Source organism: Phalaenopsis equestris, unplaced genomic scaffold (genome assembly GCF_001263595.1).
Source record: "Phalaenopsis equestris unplaced genomic scaffold, ASM126359v1 Scaffold000002, whole genome shotgun sequence".
NCBI lineage: Eukaryota > Viridiplantae > Streptophyta > Magnoliopsida > Asparagales > Orchidaceae > Phalaenopsis > Phalaenopsis equestris.
In genome coordinates, this window is record NW_018164444.1 from 5,579,668 (window position 1) to 5,602,220 (window position 22,553).

Genomic DNA, 22,553 nt, shown 5'->3' on the forward strand with positions numbered 1-22,553 from the left:
CCTTAAATATTAGAAATTGGTGAGAAATCAAAATTTGAAATTATCCTTGGACTGAAATAGAAGATAAAGGTTGTTGAGCTCCAACACCATCTATTTCACAAGAAGCTGAGCCGATTGCAGATCCCTCATTGTGAAGATGCTCTAAGAATTCCATGACAACAGAATCAGTCCATGGAGCTCCAAAGGGTGCTTCTTCCCCAGCAACCCATCCAAGATGACCGCCTTTCGGTGTGACGATTAGCATGCAATTAGAGTTTTGCTATGAAAGAAACAGAGGGTTCATCTCAAAATCCATCAGCACAAAGTACAAGAGAAAAATGTCAAAATAGTCTTCTGACTCTTTGTAGGGGTCCATTTTAATCTCAGAATTTATAGAAGCGTCAAACTGATAAAATAGTTCTCCCCAAAGTCTAGTTTAGCCCATACTAAAATAATCTAGAACTAATTTGTCACTTTTATATACTCTGAGACTGAAATGACAATGTAAATAATCAGAGCGACTAAATTGACAGTTTACTCCAAAGTATTAATTTGATCAAAAGCATATTCACAAAAGCATATCAAATAGAAAATTGATAGTTTTGAATAAGTAAACTAGTAACTTAGTGGTGTATTGAAAAATAAGAGTAAATGTTTAATAAGATTTAGAAGATACTTTAATTATTTTCCTTTCAGCAGGTAGAACTTTTTTCCCAAATAATATAGATAGAATGTTGTTATTAATATGCCTTATAAAATCAATTTGTCATTATATAGTTATAATTTCAATTTATTTGAAACTGTCTTAAGGCAGAATAAGCGAAAATTACAAACAATAGATACAAATTGATTGTTAAGATGTGAATCTTGGGTTTTTGGGACAAGTCTCACGGGGAGAAATTACATCCTCAACCACTATTATGTCGTGGGTATCTGTGCAAAATAATCTATAATTCCGAAATAAAAAATTAACTATATAGCAAAACTGGAATGCCGTTGACTGTTGTCCACGATTTGCAAAAGATGAAAAGTTTTATGTAAAGTTGTCCACAAATTGTCAGGTTACTACAGATGGAAAGGCTCTGTTCTGGATTCAGAAATAATTCAATACTCTCCATCAAGTTGGCTTGTATATGGTAATTATGCCTACCTTGTTGATTAGATAATCAAACAAATTACAGATAAAACCTTGATGAGAATATCTAAATTTTGAGTTGGCATATAATTCAATTGAGCTAATATGCTTTCGCACCATTATGACAATGCTGGGCATTTTCCGAAGACAAATCTAGCTTGTTATGGTGCTTGCATCACTATCATTAACTAAGGACTTCCATGGATATTTAAGATTAGGAAGATTTACATAGATACCACTCAATTCTTATGTATTTACATGCGTTAGATTTGGGTGCTATAAATATAAATGGCAAAGTTTAAGAGTTCGATATGTAAATACATAAGAAATGGATGGTTTGTATGTAAATGCCCCTTTAGATTATTGATACCATTTAATAAGCAAAAGAATTATTCAGACTATGCCCAAGAAAAAAATCTAATTAAAAGCAAACATGAAATTTTGGAACAAAAACGATTGTTAACTCACCTTAATTTCTTCGCGAGGAATACACCTTGAAGGAGCAATCGGATCATTAGCAGCCTGCAACTTTAAAAGCAGGATTAGAGCCAAATAGGCTGAAAAAAACAGCAAAATTATGATGAATTATTATTAATACTGATGCATGAGTTTCAGCAAAACATGCTTCAGAAATAAACATCAGTCAGAAACTAAATATGATTACAATAAATATATGAAAGATTAGGAAACAACCTGTATGCATAACAATGGCGTGCGAACATGCACAATGGAATTAGAACTACTGGAGTTGAAATAATAATCATCCACCGACTTGAAGCCAAATGAAACTGCCAAGTGCCAGGCATTAGAATTTTATTTAAGAAAAGGGTATTTACAAAAATACAAATCAATTCTTATGTATTTGCATATCTAACAACTAAACTTTACTTTTAACAAGTAAACGTAGCCCAAATCTTTCTTATGACAGCAAAAATATCATTAATTTAACTTTTAAAAAGTGAAATACACCATTTTATGAATAGGTAAAGGTGGCATTCATGTAAAAATTGAAGTTTTGGTGTTAGATGATGGATATATAAATACATAGGAATTGAGAGGTATGTATGTAAAGTTAAGAAACGTAGCCCAACAGTAGATGCTACTTACCTCGTGTCAAACCTTCATCAAATTCCCTAACGGTCCTGGCATTAGCTGCCATTGGAATATTATATTCATCATTGAGTCCCACAAATAGAAGCTCATGCCTGATGAAATGATAACCAGAAAAGAAGTCGGATTTTTTTCTTCTGCTGAAAATCATCTAAAGGTACAACTTGAATATGCGAAATCAAAATTTACTTTTTGAAGATTTTTCGTAAAGATCTAGCAAGAGCTTTGTCGTAAATCTTGTTGAAGCCCTTACGGAAGTCCTCATCCGCAATTGGCAAATTGAAAGGATTACACAGAGAAACAGCTCCAGAAAGTGGACAACCATATGATTCCTGCAACAGAAAAATTTACAAATTTCATCACACTATTAGGAGCAACTGCAATCTTTTATCTGTTAAATTAAAAAAACTTAAGGACTGAGGTTCATAATTTCCTTTTCAGAATAGAAAATCATAGCATTGGTGAAAATGGCAATACTATTGCAAAGAGGAGATAAGAGTAGCAGAGTTCTGTAATTTGGTAATTGTCTAACATAGAAGAGCTTTCAGTATACAACAGCAAGCATTTATCACACGTGGGGTCGGCTACATGAATCCTACTTCTCTATTATGTCCTATTGAGTGTCAAATTTTCATTTAATGTTAATAAACTAAGATAATTTTTTATTCAACATGCCCAAATCTTATAAGGTTTACCTCTATCTTTCTTAACAGAAGTTGAATCTACAACATCTACTCTCCTGACCGGATCATCATATGGTTAACATTTGATATAAACAAACATATATCCATGAAACTGGCATATTTGTTCACAACCAGAATGCATCCAAATTTCAAATCCATGCAAATATGAATATAAAAACTGATTTAGATTCCTATTATAAATCGTTATCAATCACCTAATTTGTTTCGCAAGAAATTCATTCTGATTCTTATAATAAATCATTATCAATGACCTAATTTGTTTGGCAAGAAATGCCCCCACGAAAAAAAATTTGCACATAACAGGTTTATCTAACAGGTTTATCTAACATTTTTCTGGTATTAATCAATTCCTGATTGTTTTAACCAACATAAGTCTAAAATTTTGTATCCAGTTTCATATCCTTATTCATGTCGATCCAATTAAACTCCATCAGACTTTATGCATGTGTAGGCTCTGAAAATTCTATATGCCCCAGCCTCCCTCAAAAAGAAATAAGAAATAAGTAGAGAGAGAGTTTAATGTGAGGTTACCGGTCAAATTTTCACAAGGGGCATGAAACAGTAGATAGGCCACTACCCAAAAATTTCGCCCTCATTTTGTGAGGACATTAAGTCTGGGGTGGGCCGAGATTTCTAATAGGCGCAAGCTCTTATGGTTAATTCTCCCTTTTGATAATGAAAGAAGACTTTCCATTAAGACTAGTTTTTAGGCGCATGCATATAAGGTTTATTAATTAATTAATAGTTAACGTATCTGGATAAATTTTTTGATTTAACATTATGCTTCTAGGCTCTTTTATACAAAACTAAGGCAACATGAAAACAAAGAAACGAGAATAAATTTGTTAATTTTACAGGCATTCAAAAATATTTTCACGCTACTTGAAGATTTTGTTTGGAAAAAATTAAAAATAGTGATATCAAAATGGCATTCAATTTTTTTAGATAATCCTTCTACTTAAATGAATTCTTTATCATATAACGGATGATAATAGCTTAAACAGGGCTGCTACATGATTCCTTCCCTTGAAATCAAGCTTAGGTTGCTGACTTGAGTCTAATTTTTCTATCATAAATTTAGAGACGTTTTTTGTGACTATGAATACAAAGTTTTAAAGCAAGTTAAAAGATACTCTACTTAATTTCTAATATGATTCAGAATTGAAAATTTTAGGAAAAGTCCTCTATTTTCAATGGTGTCATCTTGTTCCTCAATTTGATTATCTCTCGCATGTCACTAATCTTGCTTTCTAATTTCTAGTAATTGATTTGCATGCATAAATGAATCTTATCAAATTTAATATAATCTAAAATTATAGATAGTGCATGATTTTCAATCAAATATATTATTTTTATACTTTCATATTATTATGTGATATTTGTAATAAAAAAATGATTAAGATTATCCATGCAGAATTTTTCAAATGTTCAGCTTTGATCTAAAGGAATAAATAGCAATCAAAATTAAAGATTTATTGACTGAATTTCAATGTGTGTGGGTGAATTTGTACATTTGATCATTGATCTATATTAGAAAACCCTAAGAAATCATACAAGATATTTTATCCCAGAGCTCAGGCTTGTCTCGGCATATTCATTAGGCATAAGTAACTAAATATTAGATTCAATCCAGATGCATAAGCAATAATTTTGATAAAAATGCAAAATTCAGTTTTGGCGGTATTAAAAACAGAATTAATTGTCATTAAACGTAACCATGCACAAAAGCCATGAAGTAAAAAAATAAATTGCATATATGTACCTGACCTAAGTACCGCACGAGAATGTTTGCTCCAAGAGACCAACCAACAGCATATACCTTACAATTGGGATAACATGTTGATACATGTTTAACCACTTCACAAAGATCTTCCGTGAATGATGCTGAATAAAACTGTACAAAATATCAGAATTATACTGGGGCTCATTACAAGAATCAACCACCAACTTAAATAAAGGGGTAAATTTTGTGATTTCAAATATACAAAATAACAGGGACAAAGTTTAAAAGAAGTCCGATACCCACAAGAAAAGGTGAGCTCTGCAGGTTTGGTTGGATGACAAATAACCATATGTGCAGCATTATTAGCTAAGTGGTAAGAAAATATATGGTTGAATCAATTTGAACTCTTCATGTTGTACAAAACAGTTAATCATTTATACCTTAAAAGTAGAAAGAAAAGGCTTTTTTTATAGTTTTTAAATTTTTTTAGAGTGCTTATATTAGCGCAGATTTAGTCCTATTAAAAAAATTATTTATTAAATATATAAATAAAAAGGAATAAAAAGATGTAAAACATTCGAAGAAATGATTGCTCGGATACCTGTGGAGTTGTGACTGGGCTATTCGCGCAACCGCGACTATTAAAAATGACAACTCGCCACCCTTTCTTCCTAGCTCGAATAAGCATATGTCTCACATACGTGTCTTGACTACCGCCAGTAAGACCTGGCTACATAACATTTTGCAAATCAAACCTTAAACAATGTGAAAAACCAGAGCTTCAAGAAAAAGGCTGAATTATGACTCAAGCAACTCAACTCTACATGAAATATGGATCTGCCGTGAAACAAAAAATTAACCTAGGCAAGCTTCATAAAAAATAGTTCATTTACATCCTATAATGAAAAGATCCGTCACAAACCACGATGAAACAAAGCTGATCTAAGTAAGCGAGCACTAAACAAGGTTTGTGCAAAGATTGATACATCCATAAGCAAAATTCCGAGGTAAAAATGTTATATTGGCGACATAAGACGTCTTAGAGTCTAAGAATGTTTATGTGAAAATAAAATGAGATCAAGAGTTACAAAAAAAAAAAAAAAGGACATCTAATGACAATTTCATTGGCCAAACATTTTATTTTAACAATTATTAAAATTTTCAAATGAAAATAAAAATTCAATAAGAATCAATGCAGATGAAATTTTTGCTAGTTCTCAACTAAAGCAAAGCTTAGAATTTAAAAACCGCAAAAGCATGCAAGTTGTTGAGAATCACGCCCTCCTAGAAATCTACATGTATCAACCTTCTAAAGTAATTCAAACAATAAGATATAGAGCAATAAAATAAAATAGAAGGAAAGAAGTCATTAAAATCAGAAGAATCAAACCACAAACTTGTACAAGGAGAAAACCTTTTGGAAAACTTTAAGCCTCACTAGATCAAGAATGACTCCTAAAAGTAGAAGGAATAACACATCCAACTAGAACAATATTCAAAACCATTGACTACATTATGTACGAGCCTAAAACTATTATTTATAACTACTAAAAAATTTTCAAATTCCTTATCCACCAATCACAACAAATAAAAAAAAAAACCAAATAAGTCGGTCCTTACAGTTATAAAGGTCTAACAACAGAAATACACTGTCATGACACCGAACGAAGCCCAAACCATAATCAGAAGATAAATATAATTACTAAATTTGAATAGGGTTACATCGACAACTCCTCAACATAAATAATACAAACATGCAAGCGGAAAGAACGATGACGATGCTGCAAAAAATATGAAATGAAAGCAACAAAAAAAGTGCAAGAGATGCTGGACGGCAGCGAGGAGGAACCAGGTGGTCAGAGCAGTGACTGGAAAAGGACTGGCGGCTGCTAGAAGGTGGCAGGAAAGGAGCTGCGGTGGCCTGGTCCAGCAGCAGGCAGGTGTTTGCGGGCTGGACGGCAGCAGGAACCGGTGTCCGAGGGCTGGACAGCAGCTGGAATAGGTACCGGCGGCTGGGCAGCAACAGGAACAGCCTGGAGGAGCTGGCGGCAAAAGGAGCTGTTCTGGAAGGGCCTTGATTGCAGCAGCACGCACCCAGAGACCTGGAGGGAGGCTGGGAGATGGTCGGCGGGTGTTGCGAGGAGGGGGCTGGTGTGATCTGCGGTTAGTTGGAGGCAGCAGAGCAGGTAAGCAGTGGAAAGGAAGGCACTGGAAGTTGATGGCAGCAAGGAGGATGGTTTGTGGCTGCTAGAAGCGGGGTCGGAGAGGCTGCGGAAGGATAAATGTTTCGTCGGGGTTGAGCTACAGCTGCAGCACCACCCAGGCCATTAGAGACGATCATCACCTCGGACAAATTACAGCCGAAGCGCCTTCTCATCGTCGGGTACAGCCCCCAGAGGAGAAGAAGGCCTCAAAAGCAACAGTAAAAAAGCAGCACTCATCCAAATTTGTCCTCCCCTTAGCAAGCAACATGTATGCACAAGAGGAGGTTAGTAGATAGATTAGGCAAGAAATAAAGGAGTGATGAGAAAATAAGAAATTTGAATTTAGGATGGAAGTGGAAGGTGATAGATAAGGCAGACAACGAATAGGAAAAAGACTTCATGGAAGAGACTGAAAAGGAGAGAGGAGATAGCTTAAAATGACAAAAAGGGGACACGGTTACTGTAATATTTACAGTATCGCGTCGGCGATACTGTAGCAGCTAGAGTATCGAGTCCATGATAAGCTCGCGCGACAATCTATCGGGGTTGAGGGAGCTTCGATTTTATTAGTCAAAACTTTTTTTTTTCTTTTTATTTAGGGAATAAAACTTTTGGTAGGGTGGCTTAGGTAGAGACGGATGTAAGGCAACCATAGGATAGAACTAGGATTGGGCTAGCTCTTACACCAAATAATATTACACGAACCCAAACCATAAAAGAAAGAAAATATAATCACTAAATTCGAATAGGGTTACAACGACGACTCCTCAACATAAACAATACAAACATGCAAATCGTAAGGACAACGACGATACTGTGAAAAATATGGAAAGAAAGCAACACAAAACGCATAAATGGCCTTCTAGAAAGAGAGCGACGGATTTGGGAGGGCAGGCATGGCAGCAGATCGGACAGCCACTGGAAGATGAATGTTTTGGGCTAGATAGCGGTTGGAGGGTGCTTGGGGTGGGCTGGACAGCAGTTAGAAGGTGCTAAAGACATTGGATGACAATGGAGAGGAACCTAGTGGTCGGGACGGTGGCTGGAAAAGGGTTGGAGGTTGTTAGAAGGCGGCAGGAAAGGAGTTACGGTGGCCTAGGACAGCAGCAGGCAGGTGGTCGTGGAATGGAAGGCAGTAGGAACTGGTGTTTGAGCTCATACAACAGCTGGAATAGGTGTCGACGATTGGGCAGTAGCAAGAGCTGGTCTATAAGTGCCTTTGCGGCAGCCAGAAAGCGCACGGAGGCCTAGACGACGGCTGGGAGATGGTTGGGGGCTGTTGCGAGGAGGAGGCTGGTGTGATTTACGATGAGCGAGAGGCAACAAGGCAGGCCTACAATGTAAAGGAAGGTGTTGGAAGTAGATGGCAACAAGGAGGATGGTTTGTGATTGTTGGAAGCAAATCCGGAGGTGTTATGAAAAACAACAACAATAAAGCGAAAAATGGAACGAGAAAAATTGCACACAGAAAAAAACCTGAGAGACACACAGACTTACGTGGTTCGACAAATTTGTCTACGTCCACGGAGCGTCCACGGAGCTGCAGAAACGGAGCTGCAGAAGATTTTATTTCTTTGAGGAATTACACTGTCGAGCGCCTCGACGTTTACAAGAAAATCTCTATTTTTTCCTCTTCATTCCTCTCTTTCTCTTCCTCTCTCTATCTCTTAGAAGACTTGGCAATTATGATAAGTCATAAGAGACTATTTATAGAAACTATGAGAGCAGTAGGTGGGAGGTAGGTGGGATGTAGGTGGGTGAGCGGTAGGTGGGATGAGGTAGGTGAGCGGTAGGTGAGAAGGTAGGTGAGCGGTAGGTGAGATTCTTAATTAGGAAGCTAATTAAATTGCGATAGACCGGGTTTCCACATTACCCAACAATTCTTCCACTTGGAGACTGGGACACTGACTGCATCACCTATTATCTACTAGTTGTACCAATTTTTTCCTCAAGCATGACATCATCTACCTCTGCAACTCAAAATCTTGTTATTCATACCAGAAGATCAACTGAAGTCGAGCACAACTTCAGTTTCTCAAGAGTAACTCCTTTAATCAACATATCATCAGAGTTTTTGCGTTCACAAATTTTCTTAAGTAGCAGTTGTCCGTCGTCTAATAAAGATCGAATGAAGTGATACCTGGCTTGAATGTGCTTGCATCTGGATTAAAAAGTTGGATTCCTGGCAAGAAATATGACGCTCTGACTATCACTGTTGAGAGTGCCCTTCTAAACCGTCTTACCCAATTCCTCCAAAAAACTCTGCAGTCATACCATCTCCTTAGTAGTCTCTGACACTGCAATGTACTTAGCTTCTGTAGTGGACAATGAAACCGTCTTCTGTAGATTTGAGTCTCATTACACTGCAGTACCGCCCAGAGTATAAACATAATATGTAGTACTCTTCCTACTGTCAATGTCTCCAGCTAAATTTGCATCAACATAGTCCTGTATCTCCAGGCTCTTTCCTGAGAAACACAAACAGGTTTCTGAAGATCCTCCTAGGTATCTCAAGATCCACTTCATAGCTTCCCAATGTTCCTTCCCTGGATTACTCATGTATCTGCTCATAACTCTCACTGCATGGGCAATGTCCAGTCTGGTGTAGACAATGGCATATATGAGTGAGCCAATAACTGAAGCATAAGGAACCTTATTCATGTAGTCTTGTTCCTTCTCTGTCTTGGGAGACTGATTTTTGTTAATTCTGAAGTGACTGCCCAAAGGTGTGTCAACTGGCTTGGCCTTGTCCATATTGAATCTGCTAAGCACCTTTTTCACATATTCAGTCTGTGAAAGTCTCAACGTGCCTATGACTTAGTCTATAAAAATCCTCATCCCAATGATTTGATTTGTCGCTCCCAAATCCCCGCTCCCAAATCCTTCATTGCAAAGTGGTTTGACATCTACTTCTTTAGATTATTGATCTCATCAATGCTAGCCCCTGCAATAAGCATATTATCCACATACAACAATAGGATGATATAGGAATCATCAAAATACCTGACATAACAACAGTGATTTGTCTGACATTTGTTGCACCTAGCATTTTGCATGAAATTATCAGATTTCTTGTATCATTGTCTGGGAGCTTGTTTTAGACCATACAAACTCTTCTTCAGTTTGCAAACTGAATCTTCATTTTCTGGTACCACGAATCCTTCAGGTTAGCGCATGTTTTGTCTTCTTTAAGGTCTCCATGAATAAATGTTGTCTTCACATCAAATTGCTCCAGAAAAAAGATCTTCGGTAGCAACCATAGCCACTACCATCATAATAGTTGTGAGCTTCACCACAGGAAAAAAAATCTCAAAACAATCAATGTCCTGCTTCTATTGAAAGTCTTTTACAAGTATGGTTTTGTACCGTTTACTGTCATCAAGCTCAGTCTTCACCCGGTACACCCACTTGTTGTGCAATGTTTTTTTCCCTAGTGGAATCTCTGTCAGCTCCCATGTCTGATTTCCCAGCAAGGAATCCATCTCCTCCCTCATGGTCAGCTCCCACTTGCTAGAATTTTCATCTGTCAAGATTTCTTCATAGCTATGTGGTTCTCCATTATCTGTCAACAAGATCTAGTTCAAAGTTGGTGAGTAACGTTGTGGCAAACGTCTGCTCCTGACTGACCTACGAACGGCGGCTGGAGTAGTGAATGACTCTAAACCTGACTACGGAATAATAGGAATGGGTACCCCAGACTCATTCTCCTCATCATTCCCTTCTATGCTCTGCACTGTGACTTCTAGTAGATCGTCAAACCTCATGAACTCCGATTACTGAGGAGCTTCTTCAGAATTTGTACTAGTCATATCCTTGTATATCATTTTCTCATTAAAGATCATATTGCTGCTTCTGATAATCTTCTGATCTTGATTATCCCAGAAACGATAGTTGAATGCTTCGTTTCCATAGCCAATAAAATAACATTTCTTTGACTTAGCCTCAAATTTGCTACGTGCATCAGAATTGATTAAAACATAAGAAAGATAGTCAAAAGTCTTAAGATGAGAAAATTTGACATTTTTGCCGCTCCAAACCTCCTCAGATAATTTACAGTCTAATGGGACAGATGACTTTCTGTTGATCAGGTAAACTGCAGTGCTGACCGCATCTATCAGAAGGTTGGTGGTAGTCCGGCGTGCAATCTCATGCTCCTGACACGCTCATTGATGGTCTTATTCATACGTTTTGCAACTCTATTTTGTTGTGATGTCCCTGGAATGATCTTCTCTATTCTGATACCCTGAGCTGCATATTACTCCTTGAACCCACCATCGATGTACTCACCACCATTGTCAGACCTCAAACATTTCAGTTTTGGATCTGTCTCTATTTCAACCATGGTATTCCAAGTTTTGAATACAGTAAATACATCAAATTTATGCTTCAGAAAGTAAACTCATGTTTTTCTGCAGTGGTCATCTATGAATGTGACATAATAGTGAGAGCCTCCAAGAGATATCACTGAGGAAGACCCCCACACATCGGTGTGTATCAGTTCTAGTTTTCCTGTCTTTGGCACTCTGCCACCTTTCAGGAAACTGACATTCTTCTGCTTCCCTATAATGCAGCTTTCACACATGTCGAGTTCAACTGACTTCAATTTTGGTAGCTTGCCTCTGGACTGAAGCTCTTTCATACCTCTCTGACTCATATGTCCAAGTCTGCACTGCCACATGTCTGTTATGCTCTCTACAATTGTGGTATCAATACTGTTAATTAAACCAGTAGTAATATATAGCATCCCAGTCTTCTTACCCCGAGCCAGTATCAGTGTTCATTTGGTAACCTTCCAGGTGTTATCAGGAACACTATTGAATGACCACCATCTTCGAGCTGCCCAACAGATATGAGGTTCTTTTTCAGTTCAGGAATGTGTCTAACTTTTGCAGGATTCATTTATTTCTGCTAAGGAGTGTAATTTCAATATCTCTCATCCCCACCACGTTCAAAGCTGCTCCATCAGCCAAGTACACCTTCCCAAAGTCACTTACAAACATAGTTTTGCATTAACTCCCGGTAGGAATATGTATGAAAAAGAAGCATCTGAGTTCAACATTCAGTCGTCAACGGAGCTTTGAACAGCAAGCAATAATGCATCCTGCACTTCTTTAATTACAACATTTCTCCGTCTTCTTAGGATTTTTACAGTTATTCTTTATGTGGTCAGTTTTGCCACAATTCCAATAGGTTGTTTGCTGATCAGACTTTGACTCGCTCTTGCTTCTATGTTTTGATTTTGATCTTCCTCTGTTTGAGTTCATGTCTTATGAACTCCCTCTGAAATGAACATTTAATGTTGAACTCAAACTCGATGTCTCGTCAGAATCCTTCTTGCACACCTCTTCAGCCAAAAATCAAGTCACGAATATCATCATATTTCAGCTTAGTTTTACCTGCAGAGTTGCTAACTGCCATCCTCATGACTTCTCAACTATTTGGCAAAGAAGCCAACAATATCAGCGCTCGTATCTCATTGCAAAATCAATTTCAACAGATGATAATTGATTTGTGATGATGTTGAAATCATTCAGATGTCGAACGACAGACACGTCTTCCGTCATCTTCAAGTTGAATAATTTTTTCATCAGATGCACCTTGTTATTCGTCGATGCTTTTCATATATACCTGATAAAGCCGAAATGAGATCTACAGTCATCAACTCCTTGATGACGTTGTGAGCAACAGATCTCAACAAGGTTAGTCGAATAACCCCCAAAACCTGTCGATTCAATAGATTTCATTCAGCCTCTTCCATAATCTTTGGTAATATCCCAAGTAACGGAAGATGAAGTTTTTTCCCATAAAAGTAGTTCTTTATCTGCATCCTCCAGTAACCAAAAGATCGTCGAACTTCTCGATCCTCAAAACCTTCACTTCATCTCCAGTCATCGTTCTTCCTCAGATCCGAACCTGGGCTCTTATACTAGCTATTATGAAAAACGACGACAATAAAGCGAAACATAGAACGAGAAAAATTGCACACAGAAAAACACCAGAGAGACACAAATTTACGTGGTTCGGCAAATTTACCTACGTCCACGGAGCTGCAGAAGATTTTATTTCTTCGATAAATTACACCGTCGAGCGCCTCGACATTTACAAGAAAATCTTTATTTACTTCTCTCCATTCCTCTCTCTTTCTCTTCGTCTCTTTCTCTCTTAGAAGACTTGGCAATTATGACAAGTCATAAGAGGCTATTTATAGAAACCAGGAGAGCAGTAGGTGAGAGGTAGGTGAGCGGTTGGTGAGATTCTTAATTAGAAAACTAATTAAATTGTGGTGGAACGGGTCTCCACATTACCCAACAGGAGGGGTTGCGGAAGGATAAATGTCTCTTCATGGTTGAGATACAGCCGGAACACCACCTGGACCCCTGAAGACAGTCATCACCTCGGACGAGTTATAGCCGAAGCAACTTCTTGTCATTAAGTATAACCCCTAGAAGGAAAAAACGTATCAAAGAGAACACTCAGAAATTTGCACTCAATCAAATATGTTCCCCCCGGGCCTCTAGCAAAAAACATGTATAAATAAGAGGGGGCTAGTAAACAGATTATGCAAGAAATAAAGGAGAGGTGATGGGAAAGTAAATAATTTAAAATTAGATAAAAATGAAGTGTGGTAGATAAAGTAGACAATGAATAGAGAGGAGGCCCTTTATATGGAAGGGAGTGAAAATGAGAGAGGAGGAAGCTAAAAAGGAAAGAAGGGGATGCGGATACTGTAGCAAACAGTAGCACGTCAGTGGTACTGTAACAACTTAAGGGTGTCAATTCGGATCAGTGGGTTGGGTTTGGGTTCGGGTCAAACCCAAATATGGTTAATCTGAACTCAACTAGAGTAATAAACAGGTCAAAAACTAAGACACGAATTAGAGCTTAACCCGCGAACCTAAACCTGACCCAAACTTTCGTGTCGTATTTGGGTTTTCAGGTTCAACCCAAATCGAAGCTTAATAATAAACGGGTCGAATTTTCTGACCCGAATCGGACTCCAAAAATATTTCGGTCAACCGTAATCGGATTTTTCAAGTCGAATTTAAGTCGTGTTGGCATGTTGGGTCAATTTTTGATATCCCTATAATAGCTACAGTACCATATCCGAGATAAGCTCCCATGTTACGTCAATTATCACTTGAAAAAAAAAAGCCATAAGTCATTAAATGAGAGTCACCAAAAAAAACATGGGGCGAAAAATTTACAAAACATAAGAAGGATGCATGTCAATTTTGCCCGACCAGAAAAAAACATAGCACCCTAAAAATTGCTTTTTGTTCAAAATATTTGCATGTAGCTCTATGATTTCCTGTCAAATTATCCAGAAATTATCACATTTAAGTTTGTCTCTCCACTGCTAAAGATACCTTCGATATCCTATTGATATGATTTCAACTCCACTAATGGCATTATGGAAAGTTCTAAAAATAGAATAATCCAAGGCAAAAATTGATTGTTCGTGAAATAAAATCAAATCAAAAGTAGGAAAAAGGGGCTAATAACAAATTTTTATAGGATTTCTAAGTTATAAACATTCATCCTAAATCTTTGTATGACTTCAAATGACCTCATTTTTTTAACTATTAATGTCTTAAAGACCATGCAAACTTTTAATGTTTAGATGAACTATTATCTTATCACTATATTAGCTTTAATTAGTATCTTCAGTAAATTTATAATTGTCATGGTTTGTATTAATTTTCATGTAAATATTCTCGTGTAAATCATGTATCAATACTAATGGGCGATGTAATATGATATAATGCATGAAATAGTGATGCTAAATAGTAACATGGGTTATAATGAATACAGCATAAATGTTTCTTAACGAAAGTAGTGATATACTTAGTAAGCTCCATAATGTTCTCTTCAGATAATTAGCAAATCACAAAATTATATCTAATTTTAATAAAATCTATTTGTTATAGAGATATCAAATTTTAAAAAAATTAATCCAAGTGGCATAAAAGTAGCTGTGAAGAATTTTGTAAATTGGGATTCAAACTGATAGATCAAATTTTAACTATTCATATTTTCTTGAAGTAAATAATCATTAATAAAGCCTTCCAATTGTTTGTACTTAAAAAACATTAAAACTGACATTAAATCCAAGTAAAAATTAAAAATTCTATAATACTCTAGAAATAACTAAAAATACCTTCACGCATCAAGACAATTCAACAAGAATACAAACAAATAAGTTGAGTGACTAGTTCTTCTTTCTTCTTCTTTTTTTTTTTTCTCACATCCTTTCCTCTCTCAATTATTTCTCCAATGAAAGTGGAGAGGGAAATTCATTTCTATGTTTTCGCTTCTTCAACTCCAGCCCAATTTTCTCCCTTGTCTCGGATTTAGCAAAAAAACAAAAACTTGCAATTTAGTACTATCTACTTTCAACAACCCATAAGCACAATTAGCTGCCCCTTTTTGCTATGGATTTATAGAAGTTTCAGCGTAAATTCATGATAACAACTTTTGAACCAGGAGTTCATCCATGATAACAAATTTTGAGCTTGTTATTCTACATGAACAAATGCTAATCAACATTTATCCGAAAATCAACAATTTAAATTTTGTAATTATTCAAGGAAGATTTACATACGACCACTCGATTCCTATCTATTTACATATCTAACACCTAAACTTCAATTTTTGCATACACACTACCTTCCCTATACATTAAAAAGGTGTTTTTCGCTTTTTAAAAATTAAAATGGTGGTGTTTTTCTATGCGATAATGTTGAGAATTGGACCTTATTTAGGGTCCTATTCGGAGTTATTGAAGAATTCTAAAGCTTTATTTGTAAAATGTTGTAATGTTATAAATGTACATAAGAGTTTTTTTGAACAATTCCAGCTTTTTGGTATCGGCGCATTACACCAGCCGGAAAATGGGAACTAAGTGTTATACAAAACAAAATGCTACGCCGGAAGATAGGATCCAAGTATTATGAAGAATAAAGTGCTACGTCATAAGAACCATTTCTTGAATCTTGAATGGGACAAAATGCTACATGGTAGGAGCCACATCTTAAATCTGTAAGGGTCGCCTCTATAATCCTATCTACCTGGTCGATGATTTTGCGATACGAGAACTGACGAGAACTGATGAGGACGTCAGCTACTTAAGTGGAGGAGAATGTGAAACCCCTTGAGTAGAATGAAGCTGAACTCTTAAGCATTGAGACACTTTTTGGTGTAACGGTGGAATTTCAATAGAAACTCCAAAGTTAAGCATGTTTGTCTTCTAAAATGGGTGACATCCTAGGAAGTTATACCAATAAGGCCCTTTTTTCATAGTGAGTTATTGGATGAAGTATATTCGGAGATACCACCACCAGAATTCGGTTCAGTACAGACAGTGAGCAATGCATATAGGATCAGGAAGTCACTACATGGCTTGAAGCAATCTCCTTAAGTCTGGTTTGAAAAGTTTACAAAGACTATAATGGGTATGAGTTATCAGCATATCAATGCAGACTATATGGTGTTCTTTCAACAACATGAATATCACGCCACTATACTTGTTGTGTCACTGGTGATGATGAAGCAGGGATTGTCAAACTAAAAGTAGGTGTTGACCTTACTTTTGGGTAAGGATTTTGGGTCTTTCCTTTAGTGACTAGGATTTAGCCTTAAGTCTTTCCTAATGTCTATCTTAGCATCTTCAAAATGATACACACCTCCTTAGACATTTCAACCAAATATTTGTTCTCTATGTTGGTTCTATATGTAATCAATATTTTTTAATACAATGATTAGAGATTACATAAGGGAACTTTGATGTGTCACTGGTGATGATGAACAACATGAATATCACGTCACTATACTTGTTGTGTCATTGGCGATGATGAAGCAGCGATTGTCAAACTAAAAGTAGGTGTTGGCCTTACTTTTGGGTAAGGATTTTGGATCTTTTCTTTAGTGACTAGAATCTAGTCTTAAGTCTTTTCTAATGCCTATCTTAGCATCTTAGAAATGGTACACACCTTCTCCTTAGACATTTCAACCAAATATTTGTTCTCTATGTTGGTTCTATATGTGATCAACAATTTTTAATACAATGATTAGATATTACATAAGGTAACTCTCATGAGAATTCTTTAGAACCTATGGACCATAAGAAAGTTTTGCACTGTTCTACTTCTTTTTGGACGTCAATATATTGCATCGTCATTCATAATCACCATAATCATCATAAACATTGCATTTTCATATCAAGTTGTTACAATCATTACAACCATGGGGCTAACCAAAATTATTTGAACATAGTTTCCTTTAAAATACCCCACTTGAATATTTTAATTCTTCAAAATTCCTCAAAATTGTCATTGAATCACAAAAATCAGTCAAACCATTTGATATTATCATTTAGACCATTTGAAACCCAAAAATTACAAAAATATACTCAATTTTCTGAAAAAAAATTACCAAAATATCTTTGGACCCCCAAAATATCAAATTTTTCAAAATCTCTCAGTCACTGATAAGTCCTAAAAATCACACCAAATCATTTTTTGTCTTCCTGAGAATTTTGGTTATAATATTGTCATACTTCCAGACAACTTTTTGGCACGTCGATACGATGCAATATTCAAATAATATTGCATCATCATTCATAATCACCATGATCATCATAAACATTGCATTTTCATATCAAGTTGTTACAATCATTACAACTATGGGGCTAACCAAAATTATTTGAACATAGTTTCCTTTAAAATACCCCACTTGAATATTTAAATTCTTCAAAATTCCTCAAAATTGTCATTGAATCACAAAAATCACTTCAAACCATTTGATATTATCATTTAGACCATTTGAAACACAAAAATTACAAAAATATACTCAATTTTCTGAAAAAAAAATTACCAAAATATCTTTGGACCCCAAAAATATCAAATTTTTCAAAATCTCTCAGTCACCGATAAGTCCTGAAAATCACACCAAATCATTATTTATGTCTTCCTGAGAATTTTGGCTATAATATTGTCATACTTCCAGACAACTTTTTGGCACGTTGATACTAAAATAATAAATACTTAAAAAAATACTTCGGGAATCATAAAATCTTCTACATTGATAGAAAATAACTTCGAACACTATCGTTTGACTTCAAATTTCTTCCTGAACCACCTAGAGCTTTTCAATCAACCTTTTAATCACTTTGACCAAAGTTGGTTCAAAATTACCAAAATATCACTCATGTCCCAAAAATTCTCAAATCCTCCAAAATCATTTCAAACACTCCTAAAATCAATTTTTGACCATCTATTGGGTTCAATTTGACCAAATTAACTCATTTTGACCAAAATCACAATTTTACCCCTAAGTGCCTAAAATCTTCAAATCACCCCAATTTGCCCTCAATTGATCTCAAATTTTCTCAATTTTAATTTTAAACTCAAATTCACCATGTCATAATCTAATTGAAACTAAATTCAAGCTCAATTAAACCCAATTTCAAACTTCAAATCCAAATTCAAGTGAATTGTCTCAAATTGATCCAAAGTCTCAAAATCCTCAAATTGAGCTTCATGAACAATCAAATACCGCAATTTCAAATTCACAATAAATTCAACATATCTAGATCCAATTTCAATTGAATCTAAATCCATTTAATTGGCCCATAATCAATTTTCAAAACGATCGATTGCGAACTAAAACTTCCACGAAAATTAAATTTGACGCATTTTTGACCCGATCGTCCATGAGATTATCCAGATAACCTCGGACGGTGAGACGGACCACACCAGTGCGCCCGGAGCGTCGATTTTACCTATGAGGAACGTTCATTTCACCACAACGACGCGTTCAGACAAAAATGCGCAAGGAACATTAAATAATAATAATAATATTATTATTATTATTATTATTATCGCAATAAAAACAATAAAAAATTATCTTTTTTTTAACCCATGCGTGGCTCTCTTACCCTCTCTCTCCTTTATCTCACGCGCATGGTCTTCTCTTTTTTATCACGTCTCACCTAAAAAGAAAAAAATACAGGAGCGATAATAATATTATTACATTATTATTATAATAATATAATATAAAAAAATGATAATAATAAAAGAAGCCAAAATCTGATCCCACGCCTATCTAAAGGAAATAAAAAAAGAATCACACGTGACGGCTCTCTCTCTCTCCTATAAAACCCAAGCTCCTCCCTTCACTCAAAAAAAAAAACACTCACTACTCTTCTCAAAGCCAAGCCCGAGAAACATCATCTTCCACAGCCAACTTTTGCTAAAGCCCTCTAAACCCTCTGCACCCTTGACGAAACATGTAGTCCTTGACCTAAGAAACTCATCCCCCACCTCCTCCCTCGCCGGAGACCGTCGACGTCACCGGAAAAGCCGAAGCCGAATCACATTCCAGCGAACCTCCAACCCAACACGGAAATCACGTCAAATCGACGCCGCAATGACTCGGATACGCTCAATGAAGCCTGCTTATTCAAACCTAATTGAGTACAAACCTCTTAGGCTCAGGTATATCTTTTAAATTGAAAGGATAATCTCGCACTCCTCTCATCCATATTGAAAAATAGATCATGAAACACCCAAGTATCCGTATGGATGTGATCTACTCTTCGAGCTAAACAAAATGAGTCCAATAACACGAATTTTGTTTGAAAATCGGAGGAGAACGAAGCCCGTGAAGTTTTGGTAGTCGTTCTTTTTTTTTCTTCCCTGCGCGTCGCGGGTGTCGAGGAGGAAGAAGGTAATATAGCTTTTATTTTATTTATTCATTTTTTTAATTTGAGAAAATTTAACTTCAAAATTACATAGCTTTTTGTAAAAAACTTGAAAAAATAAACCGAAATATGTTATGAACTCAGAAATGTGATAAGAATTTTTTAAAATTAAAATAACAATTTTTCATCATTTAATTTTTTAAATTAATTTTTGAAGTTCTAGAGTATTTAAATCATAAAAATTAAAATATAAATGAAAAAATCTTACCCTCTCTCTCCTTTATCTCACGCGCATAGTCTTCTCTTTTTTATCACGTCTCACCTAAAAAGAAAAAAATACAGGAGCGATAATAATATTATTACATTATTATTATAATAATATAATATAAAAAAATGATAATAATAAAAGAAGCCAAAATCTGATCCCACGCCTATCTAAAGGAAATAAAAAAAGAATCACACGTGACGACTCTCTCTCTCTCCTATAAAACCCAAGCTCCTCCCTTCACTCAAAAAAACACTCACTACTCTTCTCAAAGCCAAGCCCGTGAAACATCATCTTCCACAGCCAACTTTTGCTAGAGCCCACTAAACCCTGCACCCTTGACGAAACATGTACTCCTTGACCTAAGAAACTCATCCCCCACCTCCTCCCTCGCCGGAGACCGTCGACGTCACCGGAAAAGCCGAAGCCGAATCACATTCCAGCGAACCTCCAACCCAACACGGAAATCACGTCAAATCGACGCCGCAATGACTCGGATACGCTCAATGAAGCCTGCTTATTCAAACCTAATTGAGTACAAACCTCTTAGGCTCGGGTATATCTTTTAAATTGAAAGGATAATCCTGCACTCCTCTCATCCATATTGAAAAATAGATCATGACCCTCTCTCTCCTTTATCTCACGCGCATGGTCTTCTCTTTTTTATCACGTCTCACCTAAAAAGAAAAAAATACAGGAGCGATAATAATATTATTACATTATTATTATAATAATATAATATAAAAAAAATGATAATAATAAAAGAAGCCAAAATCTGATCCCACGCCTATCTAAAGGAAATAAAAAAAGAATCACACGTGACGACTCTCTCTCTCTCCTATAAAACCCAAGCTCCTCCCTTCACTCAAAAAAACACTCACTACTCTTCTCAAAGCCAAGCCCGTGAAACATCATCTTCCACAGCCAACTTTTGCTAGAGCCCACTAAACCCTGCACCCTTGACGAAACATGTACTCCTTGACCTAAGAAACTCATCCCCCACCTCCTCCCTCGTCGGAGACCGTCGACGTCACTGGAAAAGCCGAAGCCGAATCACATTCCAGCGAACCTCCAACCCAACACGAAAATCACGTCAAATCGACGCCGCAATGACTCGGATACGCTTAATGAAGTCTGCTTATTCAAACCTAATTGAGTACAAACCTCTTAGGCTCAGGTATATCTTTTAAATTGAAAGGATAATCTCGCACTCCTCTCATCCATATTGAAAAATAGATCATGAAACACCCAAGTATCCGTATGGATGTGATCTACTCTTCGAGCTAAACAAAATGAGTCCAATAACACGAATTTTGTTTGAAAATCGGAGGAGAACGAAGCCCGTGAAGTTTTGGTAGTCGTTCTTTTTTTTTCTTCCCTGCGCGTCGCGGGTGTCGAGGTATTGACAAATGTAGGAAGAAGGTAATATAGCTTTTATTTTATTTATTTATTTATTTATTTGAGAAAATTTAACTAGTTAACCTAAACCCTATATTAGTTAACCCCAAACATAAACCTTAGGTTAGTTTTACCTATGAGGGACGTTCATTCCACCACAACGACGCGTTCAAGCAAAAATGCGCAAGGAACATTAAATAATAATAATAATAATAATATTATTATTATTATTATTATTATTATTATTATTATCACAATAAAAACAATAAAGAATTATCTTTTTTTTAACCCATGTGTGGCTCTCTCACCCTCTCTCTCCTTTATCTCACGCGCATAGTCTTCTCTTTTTTATCACGTCTCACCTAAAAAGAAAAAAATACAGGAGCGATAATAATATTATTACATTATTATTATAATAATATAATATAAAAAAATGATAATAATAAAAGAAGCCAAAATCTGATCCCACGCCTATCTAAAGGAAATAAAAAAAGAATCACACGTGACGGCTCTCTCTCTCTCCTATAAAACCCAAGCTCCTCCCTTCACTCAAAAAAAAAAACACTCACTACTCTTCTCAAAGCCAAGCCCGAGAAACATCATCTTCCACAGCCAACTTTTGCTAAAGCCCTCTAAACCCTCTGCACCCTTGACGAAACATGTAGTCCTTGACCTAAGAAACTCATCCCCCACCTCCTCCCTCGCCGGAGACCGTCGACGTCACCGGAAAAGCCGAAGCCGAATCACATTCCAGCGAACCTCCAACCCAACACGGAAATCACGTCAAATCGACGCCGCAATGACTCGGATACGCTCAATGAAGCCTGCTTATTCAAACCTAATTGAGTACAAACCTCTTAGGCTCAGGTATATCTTTTAAATTGAAAGGATAATCTCGCACTCCTCTCATCCATATTGAAAAATAGATCATGAAACACCCAAGTATCCGTATGGATGTGATCTACTCTTCGAGCTAAACAAAATGAGTCCAATAACACGAATTTTGTTTGAAAATCGGAGGAGAACGAAGCCCGTGAAGTTTTGGTAGTCGTTCTTTTTTTTTCTTCCCTGCGCGTCGCGGGTGTCGAGGAGGAAGAAGGTAATATAGCTTTTATTTTATTTATTCATTTTTTTAATTTGAGAAAATTTAACTTCAAAATTACATAGCTTTTTGTAAAAAACTTGAAAAAATAAACCGAAATATGTTATGAACTCAGAAATGTGATAAGAATTTTTTAAAATTAAAATAACAATTTTTCATCATTTAATTTTTTAAATTAATTTTTGAAGTTCTAGAGTATTTAAATCATAAAAATTAAAATATAAATGAAAAAA

At 36.1% G+C, this 22,553-nt stretch overlaps 1 protein-coding gene across 1 annotated transcript in view; it reads right to left on the reverse strand.

Annotated features, from left to right (window-relative positions):
- Positions 1 to 6: 6 nt before the first annotated feature.
- Positions 7 to 22,553, reverse strand: part of LOC110031692 (embryogenesis-associated protein EMB8) — a 27,899-nt gene continuing 5,352 nt past the window's right edge. The window contains exons 2-8 of the mRNA XM_020735072.1: positions 5,253 to 5,381; positions 4,691 to 4,822; positions 2,414 to 2,556; positions 2,222 to 2,319; positions 1,808 to 1,902; positions 1,583 to 1,636; positions 7 to 259 (exon numbers count right to left, since the gene is read on the reverse strand). Of these exons, the coding sequence (XP_020590731.1) occupies positions 41 to 259; positions 1,583 to 1,636; positions 1,808 to 1,902; positions 2,222 to 2,319; positions 2,414 to 2,556; positions 4,691 to 4,822; positions 5,253 to 5,381 (870 nt within the window). The 3' untranslated portion in view covers positions 7 to 40. The remainder of the gene's footprint in view (positions 260 to 1,582; positions 1,637 to 1,807; positions 1,903 to 2,221; positions 2,320 to 2,413; positions 2,557 to 4,690; positions 4,823 to 5,252; positions 5,382 to 22,553) is intronic.